The sequence below is a fragment of the Solanum tuberosum genome, unplaced genomic scaffold (genome assembly GCF_000226075.1).
Source record: "Solanum tuberosum cultivar DM 1-3 516 R44 unplaced genomic scaffold, SolTub_3.0 scf00175, whole genome shotgun sequence".
Classification (NCBI taxonomy): Eukaryota; Viridiplantae; Streptophyta; class Magnoliopsida; order Solanales; family Solanaceae; genus Solanum; species Solanum tuberosum.
Window position 1 is genome coordinate 941363 of NW_006239098.1, and position 11556 is coordinate 952918.

Below are 11556 nucleotides of genomic sequence, written 5' to 3' on the forward strand. Positions count from 1 at the left end.
CGGCGACCGTTGCATTGTGAAGAAGTCTATATGGAGCAACCACCTAATTTTGTTGCTCAGGGGGAGTTTAATAGCCTTGTATGTTGATTACGTAAGTCACTCTATGGTCTAAAACAGTCTTTACAAGTTTGGTTTGGGAAGTTCAACACTGTAATTTTATCACTCTATGTTTTATCGACATTATGCATGAAATTCAATATTTCATGAGAAGATTAAACACATTGAGATTGACTGACATTATGCAACAAATAGAGTATTTAATGAGAAGACAAGCACATTGAGATTGACTGTCAATTTTGTGAAGTCGACTAATGAACTTGCACATAACTCACTAAGCCCCTCATCGGTCCTCGTATTACTTACATTTGTAACAAGCTAGGTACATGAATTATATGCACTAGCTTGAGGAGGAGTGTTAGAACATGAATAGGTATATACAATCCTATTAGAATAGGAATAGGTTTATACAATACTACTAGAATAGGAATAGGTTTATACAATCCTATTTAAAATAGGAATAGGAATACAAATAGAAATAGGAATAGCAAATAGTATCCTACTTGGTAAAGGATTGTATTCTAGTGTCTATAAATAGGGTCTCAATGTAATAATGTAAAAACGACAACAATTCAATAATATTCTTCTCCTATATTTCTCACAGATTTCATTGTCAAAATCCTTTCTGACTTTGAATAAATGGAATGACAGAAACCTACTCACATTTAATCTATCACCTGACAACATACCATTCTACGAATATCCACAATGCAGCCATAAAATAGTTGAGAATGCCGAGAAATGTAAGGAAACGTATTTGATCAAGTTTCTCAATATTTTCCAAATAAGGCATCTATTGTTTGAAGATGATAAAAATGTGATGTTAAGAGAATTCAACACCTCCAGAAGAATTGGCCACTTAAAGTCAAATCTTGGACAAACCATTCCTTTCTTTTTTCTATTAAGACAAGCCATTTCTTTTTCCCAGTCACAACATATTCTATTAGTTCCTTGCCATTTTGGAACAAGGTTTAGTGACCCCAGATCAATGCTGATAGTAAAAGAAACCTCACCACACTCCCACTATGGCAGTTTGCACACAAAATTTACATGAATATCTGCATTCTACCCTCCCTTTTGGTGTTACAGAGTAATGCAAGCTGTACCAAAATAGTGAAGTTTCACAAACGAACGCAATGCATACCTTGGTTACCCTATGCTCTTGTAATCAGATACGTAACATCAGACTATTTGATCAAACTGAAAATTAAGGTCTACTATCTTTTTTCTTCAGACTAGTAGCAAAAGTTTTTTTATTAATCAAATGCCAAGAATTAATTAGCGATGGACAATGCAAAATCATTCCTTTACAATCATCACAGTTTTCTAATGACCTAACAAAGTCCTTCATATTTTGTTTATAATACAATCTATAAATTAAACCAGAAGGCCAACTAAGTAACATACTTTTTAAATGGGAAAAGTAAGACATGAACTTCAACATAAACATAGACGTGTTCCTTCCCCCAAAGAAAATCTGCTTCTTCACTTTTCATATAATCAAACATTTACAAGTTTTTATAGTTCTCCATATCTGCCTTAGATATTTCCTGATACTGTAGCCATTCAAGTAACACTTTATGTTCTTTGACATCACACATTTAATGTGAAAAATGCATAATATATCCTATAGAAGTCTTGCCACAGGGCAATGACGGAAAAGGCTAAGATGATCGTCAGCTTCCTTTAAACACATGTAGCATCTACCACAGATCTGCATTCCTCTTCTTTGTATATTTCTAAGCTTCGCGAACCATTACACAGCAAAAGAAGAACACCTTGTACAGTGATTTAATTCCCCACACCATTTTCGAAGGCCATTTGCAATCCTATTCCTATTTGAAGACGGTACCTGAGAGAGAATTTACTTGTTCCAACCCAGTAACTTTGGCCCATCCGTTCAATTCCTAATCTTGACCCTTCAGAACGTAACCAACCAGAAATTCTTTGATCTACACTGTACTGTAGTAGCCCCAGTGGTGGCTGCAAAAATAAAATCTAATATCTGAAACTTTTGTCACTTGACAATTTAAGACACCAAAGTCCTTCAGTGCAGAAAACAATAAATACATTTTTTTTTTGATAAAGTAGGAATTATTTAGCATGTATTATCTTAATTATACTACTTAATTAAACTTGAGTAATCCTCTTTCAAGTTTATATGAAATTGAAAAGATGTTAATCCCATTGCCAGATAATCTGTTTAAAATTTAAACTAAGGTATATTATATGTACACTTACTTAAATTGTTTATGTATTGTACAAAATATTGTTGCTAAATTCTAATATTTTATGCTCATATAGATGTCTCAGGCGATGGCGGGTCTCATCCCTTATCCTAATGAAGTAGCTGAAGAAATGGAATATCTAATATCCATATAATTAAGCTTTCCCAACCAGCAAACAATCCTTCCCGCGCTGATTAGATAAGACACTTAGAAGAAGAAAAGATGACACAAAGATGGTTACTGCAAGGTGATTTACAAAATACGTTTTTTTAGGTGGAAAAATGTTTTTGATTATAAAATTACTTTTTAATATTTATGCAAACAATTTAGCTTATATATTAACCACTTCCTGTGGGGATTAGAAGATTTTCTTTTCTTTTCTTTTGTTTATTTATTTATGTTTAGTTTTTGAATCTCTGGTAATCCTAGTAGGTACGAGGAGAGGTAGAGGTAGAGGTAGGCCGAAGAAGTATTGGGAAGAGGTTATTAGACAGTAATGACACAACTTCAGGTTACCAAGGATATGATCTTAGATAGGAGTATGTAGAGGCCGTATAATAGGGTAGAAGGTTAGTAGGTAGTGGAGTGTTGTCTTGCTTTCCGAGGGTTTAGGCTTGTTGGTGTTTGTCGTTGCACTAGTTGTATTATTGTAGTTCTTGCTTTTGATATCTATCAATATTTGTTGCTTATCGTGTTTCGATTATCTCACTATTTTGTTGTTCTTGTTCCTTTCTTGTAAGATTTGCTCTACTTCCCTCGTTAGTTGCTATGTTTTTTCCACTGTTTTCTTGTTCTTTGTACTTGGATTTACTGCACTTGAGCCGAGGGTCTTTCGGAAACAGCTTATCTACCTCCATGAGGTAGTGGTAAGATTTGATACACTCTACCCTTCCCAAACCCCATGTGTGGGATTTCACTAGGTATGTGTTGTCGTTGTTGGTAATCAATCTTCAAACACAAAAAAGTTCGTTCCACTTAAAATTTCTAAAACATTTTATGTGACCATTTTACTCATGCATGATTTTCCTTATATGTTATTGAACATGTCTAAAATTTAATTAGTTGGTTTATTCAATCTGTTTGTCGAACCAGTTATCACACAATCCATAATCCTCAACAGAATAACATGCCACCTAAAACTCAAAACCCTTCAATGTACCATTATTACTGGCTCGACATCAAGAATCAAATAGAATACAATTTGTGATTAACAATCAATTAGAATTAAGCACTTCAATTCTGTTCATTATCTTGCATTACAGTTCAATCAGTGTTGTTGCAAAGTATTCTTGTTTCTTTTTCTTTTGGTGAATTTAGCTGCAAAATATTTAACTCGGAGTCCACCAAAAAGAACCTACAAAGACAAAAGAGCCTTGTATACTTGTCTATGTTTACTTTTCTTTCATTTTATGAATCTATTTTACAGTTCTATCTTTTTTACATGAATTCATCAGTCAATCTTCTATTACAAATTAACCTGTTACTTTTTAAATTATATTTTTGTTATGAGGACAAATAAATAATCAACCAGTCTCATCTCTTCTCATGCATTTATTTACCAGCCATCAGATACTTATAATGAAGGACTTATTTTTTTCAGTTAGTTTTGAAAAGACATACTTTTCACTCAAGAGTTTAAGCTGCAAATCAAGTCAGCCTTAGATGCTAGTAATACAAACAAACAAAAAATAATTGAAACTGATGGATGCTAGTAATGCAACTACCGGTTGCATCAATAGCTATGTGCTTGATATTGCCGAGACAAAATCTAATTGATCATCAATATCCATCTGATTAAGTACAAGACCTTATCCTTTCACCATATTTCCTGTATTTATGTGAACAAAGATGCATAATCGGCAATACAGAAATTTTCTTACCTAGGGGTAAGCCTAGGTTTGGCAAGAGAATATGCAGAGGGAATGCTACAAAAAGAATAACATATGAATATAATCTATACTTACAAGGGATCTTCTTGGTCAAACCAAGAAGATCACACAACTCTGATGACTTGTTATGCTCAGCTACGACAGCCAGCAGGTTCAGAAGCTCATCCGCATCAAAATCAGATGCCAGATTATAAGAAGCCAACAGATACAAGAAACCCAAGATCTCCAATTGATCCCCAGTCATTTTAAACTTCCACTCACTTGCTAGTTTCATTGCTCTCTTACGGACAGTAGGTTGAATCTTCGGTGAGAATCTAATTAACTGCTCTAACACAAGAATGCAGGTCTTCCTGACAACAGTGCCCTCAAACTCTGTATCTCCCTTCATCATCGTCAAGTGGGGAGGATAGAACCCTTCCATTGCATCAAGCACCAACATTGCAGGGTTGCGAGACAAATGAAGGGACCTAAAAACATCATCAGACATTGAATCTGGCTTCTTCTCGTGCTCATTTAAGAATATCTGTAAAGCCTTCCCATCCATTGTCAGAACAAGTTTTATATCAGCAGAATCAGTAGAGGTAGTATAAACTCTATCCACTTCTACATTGTCAATAGCCTCAGTCTTCTCAGGGGCATTACCAATAGTTTTCAGTTGCTTCTTTGTTTCCTCAAGCACTTTAAATTTAAACCGATCTTCCATTACCTCAACCTGTATTTCATTAAGTGCTATTTCTTTCATTCTTTTCTTGAATAATCCTTGTTCTGTTTGGGTTTTTTCCTTTTCTTGTTGAAGCTCACCATTGACCAAATCCAGTTTCTTCTTCATAGAATCAAGTTCTTCTGACAGTTGCCTATTTCCCTCCCTTAATTGGAGTCTTTCCTTGAGTAAATTAGACTTCAGCTCCTGGAGTTCAAGTTTATTCTCCAGCTGCTTATGCTCAAATTTTATTTTGCCCAAAAGGCGTTCCCCCATCTTCTCTTGCTCATTCAGCTTCTTCTCTCTCAATTTCACAGTTTCATCAAACTCCTGTTTGGCCAAAATGAAGTCTTTCCATTTGCGTTCCAAATCCCTGATTTCTCTGTCTCGAAATGCACAAAATTCTTCCATTTTTCCCTCAACTTCTTTCCGTTTCTGCTCCACAGATTCCCTGATCAAGTTAAGTTTCTGAGAACTATCAACCACTGATTCTTGTACTGAACTCAAGTGCTTCTCCCTGACCTCCAGTTCATTGAAGCATTGTTGGAAACATTTTGTGGTCAAGTCAGAATCCTCTTCAAAACTCTTCCATTCCTGCATTAACATCAACATTGATTTTCTTATACCCTTCTTCACCAACTCATTTTTTTGCATAACCTCGGATATCTTCTCCAGTACAGCCATAAACAGCGTTTTATTCGCTTATAGAATATTAAGAAGAGCAAGCAAATGAGACAAACCAGGCTTCACCCACAAGTTTTTTCTTGAACCTATAAAGCAACGTTAAGAAAATGATAAGAGGTAAAGCACATGAAATAACAAGGGAAATGCAATGGAGTAAGAGAAAAGGCCAGGAGTGAAAGCTAAGAGGACAAAGTAAGTAACCAGGGAGTGAATACCCATCTCCAGAAAAACCTGCATTCCGGAAAGCTGTCTCAATTTTGATGGAGAACCCTAGTACTCAAATATGCAGCTACATTTTCGGTTCTTAACAAAATTTAACTGACAGGTTACTGTCTAATTTTGAGATTACTCGGTCGAGGCCAGAAGCATTGGTTGTTCAATTGCTGAGTTTTCAAGTTTTGTTCAAATTCTAGAGATTAAAATCGTGCTTTACTTTTGTATCAACAGTTGGCACATGAATTATTCAGGATGGATTAATTCCTAATCCTAACAAGAACAACTGAGAAAATATCACTTGATACAAAAGATCAGTGAGCAAGGATTCAAAACTTGAGCGGTGAGCCTAAGCGTCACTAACAAGATCATTTTTCTCAATTTAACACAAAAATCCATGGGGAGTTCATTCAACTTATATGCAAGAGCCAGCCCCTGCTCACGATATATATGTTAGGCCAAATTCAAATCTGGTTCATTATTTCTGTAGTTTCTTGATTAAAAAAAAGTTTGCGGGTATCAAACAAGTCATGAGCAGGGAGCATAATTTGACACCAAAACTTCTCTTTTATTTACTCACTACTAATTAATTCCTAACTATCTTTGAGGTAGAGGTAAGGTCTGCGCCCCAGACCACACTTTGTGGGATTATACAGGGTATGGTGTTGTTTTACTAATTAATTCTTAAAAATACATGTTTGAAAATAAAAGGCATGCTTGGGGAAAGAACCATGACTTGAAGAAACTCAAGAAACCTAACTGCTATATAATACTTACTAAAAGGAAAAAAAAAATCAGCTATGATATACAAAATGTAAAAGCACAAAGAAAATGCAAAATTGCAAAAATAAGCTCGAGCAACCTTATAGAAAACAAAGGGAATCAAATTCTCCACCCCCACATTCAAAATTGTGCTTTGTCACCAATGCACGAAAATAGTAGAACAAGTAGTATAAAATAATTTCATTAAGATTATAAGGTCTCCCTCAAACTGTCAGTTAGGGGCAAGCATCCAAGAACTCATAAGTCATGGTAACTCAACCCCCATTTAGTTTCAGACGTACAACATTTAGCAAATTAAGAGGCAATTCATCAAATACCTTAGGTGCATAACATTGCAAATGTAGCCTCTGAAAATTGTCATGTACCCTCCCAATTTTTTTAAGAGCTATTGTTCATTCTTTCAGAAACCTAATAACAACAACACATCCGCTAGGGTGTTTGGTACGAACGAAAAATATTTTCCTAGAAAATATTTTGTTGAAAAATGGGTGGTTTTCTTACTTATTTTCAAGTGTTAAGTAAGTAAAGCAAAACAATATTATTTCAAGAGCATTTATATGTAATCTAGTAAAATACTATGTGGAGATGGGGTGGAGAGTGGTGGTTTGGGGGTGGTCAAGGGTTGGGTTAGGAAAGACATAAATGAACTTGCAATCAAGCTTATATAACTTGTTTTCCCTACTTCGATTAAAGAACTCATTTTTAAGGAATTAAAGAAACATTTTGACCAATCGAACCTGAAAAAATTGAAAAACCTTGGTACCAAACACACTCTAAGTTCCAAACATGTCCCAATACAATAACGATAAGGGAGAAGGGTCATGGCTAAGAGAAAGAGTAGACCAATCAATACCTGGAAATCGTTTGCGAAATGGTGAGACAGAGGGGAATGGCCGGAACAGTGGTGCAAAAGAGGTGTGTGTTAGGGAGGGAGATGTTGGCTTTAAAAATTGAAATTTTCCTGCCAGTAGGATTGCTGAGTAAACGTTGACCATGTGAACTTTCCCCTTTTTTTATTGGTGGAACTCATCGATAGCCACCTAAAGTTGTCACAAACTTTTATTTAGACACCTTAATCAGCCTTTGTTCATTTTAAACACCTTGTGTAGATGATCACTGTGTCATTTTGACACTCTTTTTACAATCAGCAAAAACGCTAAGGAGAGTGTAACACACTCGTCGATGATGTGTCAAAGCAACGAATTAACCGAAGACATATGGCATATATAACCAAAAATAATTAACAATAAATGTATTACAAATAAAACATATTTTTAAAACTAATTAGTTATTTACTTAAAAAGCCACTTTCTTTCTCACCATCTCCATCTCTCCTCCTCTGACCACCATGAACATCCTTTTCAAATTTGATAAAATTATGGAACATTAACGGAATGAAAAGTACTTCCTCCATCTATTTTCACTATCATCAGGTCATAACAATCTCCACCTCTGCTTCTATCTCTTTCACAAATAAATGAATTTGGGGATGCACTAAGAACTTAACTTCCCCCATAAAAGAAGTGACCTTTTTGACCTAAATTCTCCCCTAATTGATTATTGTAATTGTTCTCCATTGAGTAATTACTTTCAACGAGATTTCATCTTTTTCTTTTTGACGAAATAGTCAAAATTATCAGGCTTAAAGTTTGACCAGATAATTTTTGCTTTCCTAGAGGTAAAATTGCAGTACAGAGGATTTTTTGCATATTGAAGGATAGAAAAGGAAAGGGATCTTAGAAGATTATTATGACTAGGTGTGAGAAATAAAAAGATATGCACCACCATCAAAACCTCCAGATTCACGGCCTAATCCAGTCTTTTTCTTCTTCGATGAAGTTTTTGAATAATTTCAGCAAGGTTTATGACAATCGAATGGTGAGAAAGTTAGGGGGAGAAGGTTGGATACGGTGGTGGATGATGGAGGAGGTGTCGGTAGGAGAGAGAAGGAAGAAGAAACAAACAAAAAGTAAAAATGTACAATATTTAAACTTTTCACGCGCTCAAAAACAGTGTAACGCACGCAATATGCCAACTCAGCAAAATGTGTCAAAATGACACAATAGGACATGACATGAGGTGTCTAAAATGAACAAAATCTAGTTAAAGTGTCTAAATGAAAATTGGGGCCAATTTTAGGTGGCCACCGATGGATTTGGCCATTTTTATTTGAGTAGGCATTCACTATCTAAATTTTCATTTCTTTTATTAAATTAATTTCTAAATTTGTCATCTCATCCCTAATTTTGCTTTTTTCCACATCAATTAATTTTTTTACAAAAAAATATCATGCAATGCAAGCCCTACTGAAGTTGTGCGTCGTAACTCGCTTTTTTCTTTACGGGCGTTCTCTCAACCTTTTTGGGGTAATTTGGTGTTAGAGTAATGACAATACGAATAACTGATAAGTGTCTCATGTTGTTCCTTTTAGTTAAAGTTTTGGGATTAAATTATAATGCTGCTCAATTTGTTGTTTGGTTGGCGAGACCGAAATAACTTATTCTGGGATTAATAATTAGTACCGTAATAAGTTATCCATCCCCCCTTTGTTGTATAATAAATCCAAAATAACTTATAAAACCCTTTTTATGCATAACTTTTCACCTTCATGAATGGTAATTTTGTAAACAAATAACTTGCTCTTAAAATTTATAATTCATATTATTTCGAATACAACAAATCAAACACTCAATAAGAAATAATCTCAACATAACTTATCGCACTATAACTAATCCTAATATAACTTATCTTATCTTCATCGATCTCACCATAACTTGAATTCAAATCAAACGACTCATAAGCGGAGGAGTTCATTGTTTGTTGCCATACCTCAAAGCTTATATTGTATAAATTTAACTTAATACACCAGTAATCTTCAACAACTTCTCCAGGTACTTCTTTTCTCCTAAAAGAAAATTATGTCTAACAAGATAATATATATATATATATTGAAATTAGAAAGAAAAAAAAAACTCCAAAGACTAAATAAAATTAGAGGCATATTTTTTTTTGGAAGAATAACATTATTTTTGAGCAATTATTTTAATAAAAATATAAGAACAAATGTCGAAAATATGATAAAAATATATAAATTTCAATATTGGACAAAAAAAGTTGTCACATCACATTTTCTATTTTAGGTTTATTATTACATTTAGCATAAATCTTTCGCAGAATAAATAATCTAAAAATTCAATTCGAATAAATTTCTATTTTATATATAAATTTCTTATGAATTTGGATAAACTATGAACTAAAATAATTCTAAATCAAAGATAGAAAGAGATAAAGCTACAAATTAAAGTTGAATTAAAATGTTTGGGTTATTTTTTAAGAAGCATCGTATTTATAGTCGTAGTGAGACTTTACTCTTCTCCACCACCTCCACTTCAATATAGTCATAATATGTAGTGGATTAATTTCTACTCTAATGTGTTTCTCCTCGGTTTCTATGACTCCCTCATTGTTTTCTTCTTATGATGTTTTAGACGGTGTATCAATTTTAATGATCTCATCATTTTTCTCAAATTCTTTTTATGATCGTTCTCTTCTTCATCCTTGTTATCTTCTAATACATTGTTGTATGCTTCTGAGGATTTTCATACTATAATGGACTCAGTTATAGTAAAATGGCCTAAATACCCTATTGGCTCCAAAATATCCTTGACATCCACCTTTGGGTCCAAAATTGACCACTTAATTATTTAATGATTTTAAATTTAAACTATTTAAATATTTTTTAAATACGTGATGCTCAACTATTGGTTATAAAATAATTTATAAACCCATCCATTGCCTACCCACTACTGATTAAACCCGCCTCAAATCCACCTATAAACAAAACCATGAACCCTTCCTTTCCAACGTTGTCTTCCAACTTCTATAAAATGTCATGTGTTTGGAGATTGTTGTGTTTGTGGGCTTACCATTTTTGCTGATTGCCGTGTTTGATACAAAATTATGTAAACAGAGTAGCACACAAGATATTAGATTTATGTTACCCAGGGGACTTAAATTTTCTCCAGAGCACATGTATTGGTACTAAGAGAGCATGATGAAGACCATGACAGAAACAAAAGATATGACGAAGCACATATTAATAAGTTATAAATCTAGGAGAAATTGACCGAGAAGAAGACAAGTTGGAAAGGAAGGGTCCAGGGTTTTGTTTAATATGTGGATTTGGGTCGGGTTTGGGTGGGTTTAATTGGTAATGGGTGGGTTTATAAATTATATTAATTAATTAAATTATAACCAATAGTTAAGCGCCATGTATTTAAAAAAAATATTTAGATAAGTTAAATTTAAAACCATTAAATAATTGGTCAATTTTGAACCCAAAGGTGGATGACAAGGGTATTTTTGAGCCAATAGATGGATGGAGGGTAGTTTTGTACCATTTCCAATACTTCGAGGGTATTTTAGGCCCTTTTCCGCTTTATTTTCTCCCTTTCTCATTTTTTCAAGCTTATTTGTTTTTACTTATGGTGATATTTTATCTTATCTCCCTTGCTCTGAGTTGTTCTTTTTTTTTTATGAGAACTTCCATCCTTTGTCTTGTTGTTCTCAAAATCCTTTTTGTGTGTTTCATGTATTAATGATGAGATTTTTGTTACCATGTAGTTGCTTTCTAAGAGTTTTCAACTTATTGTTTGGATACCTCCCCATCACGACCCAACCTTGTCACAATTCTGACCAATAGTTAAGCGCCATGTATTTAAAAAAAATACTTAGATAAGTTAAATTCAAAACCGTTAATTAATTGGTCAATTTTGGACCCAAAGGTGGATGGCAAGGGTATTTTTGAGCCAATAGATGGATGGAGGATAGTTTTGTACCATTTCCAATACTTCGAGGGTATTTTAGGCCATTTTTTCGCTTTATTTTCTCCCTTTCTCATTTTTTCAAGCTTATTTGTTTTTACTTATGGTGATATTATATCTTATGTATCTCCCTTTCTCTGAGTTGTTCTTTTTTTTTATGAGAACTTCCATCCTTTGTT

At 33.9% G+C, this 11556-nt stretch overlaps 1 protein-coding gene across 2 annotated transcripts in view; it reads right to left on the reverse strand.

Annotated features, from left to right (window-relative positions):
• LOC102578235 (FRIGIDA-like protein 5) overlaps window positions 1-7563 on the reverse strand; it is a 15340-nt gene extending 7777 nt beyond the window's left edge. Inside the window, exons 1-2 of one of the 2 annotated variants that reach the window (XM_006354245.2) lie at window positions 7408-7563; window positions 4250-5644 (exon numbers count right to left, since the gene is read on the reverse strand). In XM_006354245.2, coding sequence (XP_006354307.1) covers window positions 4250-5558 — 1309 coding nt within the window. In that variant the 5' untranslated portion in view covers window positions 5559-5644; window positions 7408-7563. Of the gene's footprint in view, window positions 1-4249; window positions 5645-6871; window positions 6985-7407 lie in introns of those variants that run through there. The other variant, XM_015311778.1, reaches the window with a different exon arrangement.
• Between the last annotated feature and the right edge of the window lie 3993 nt (window positions 7564-11556).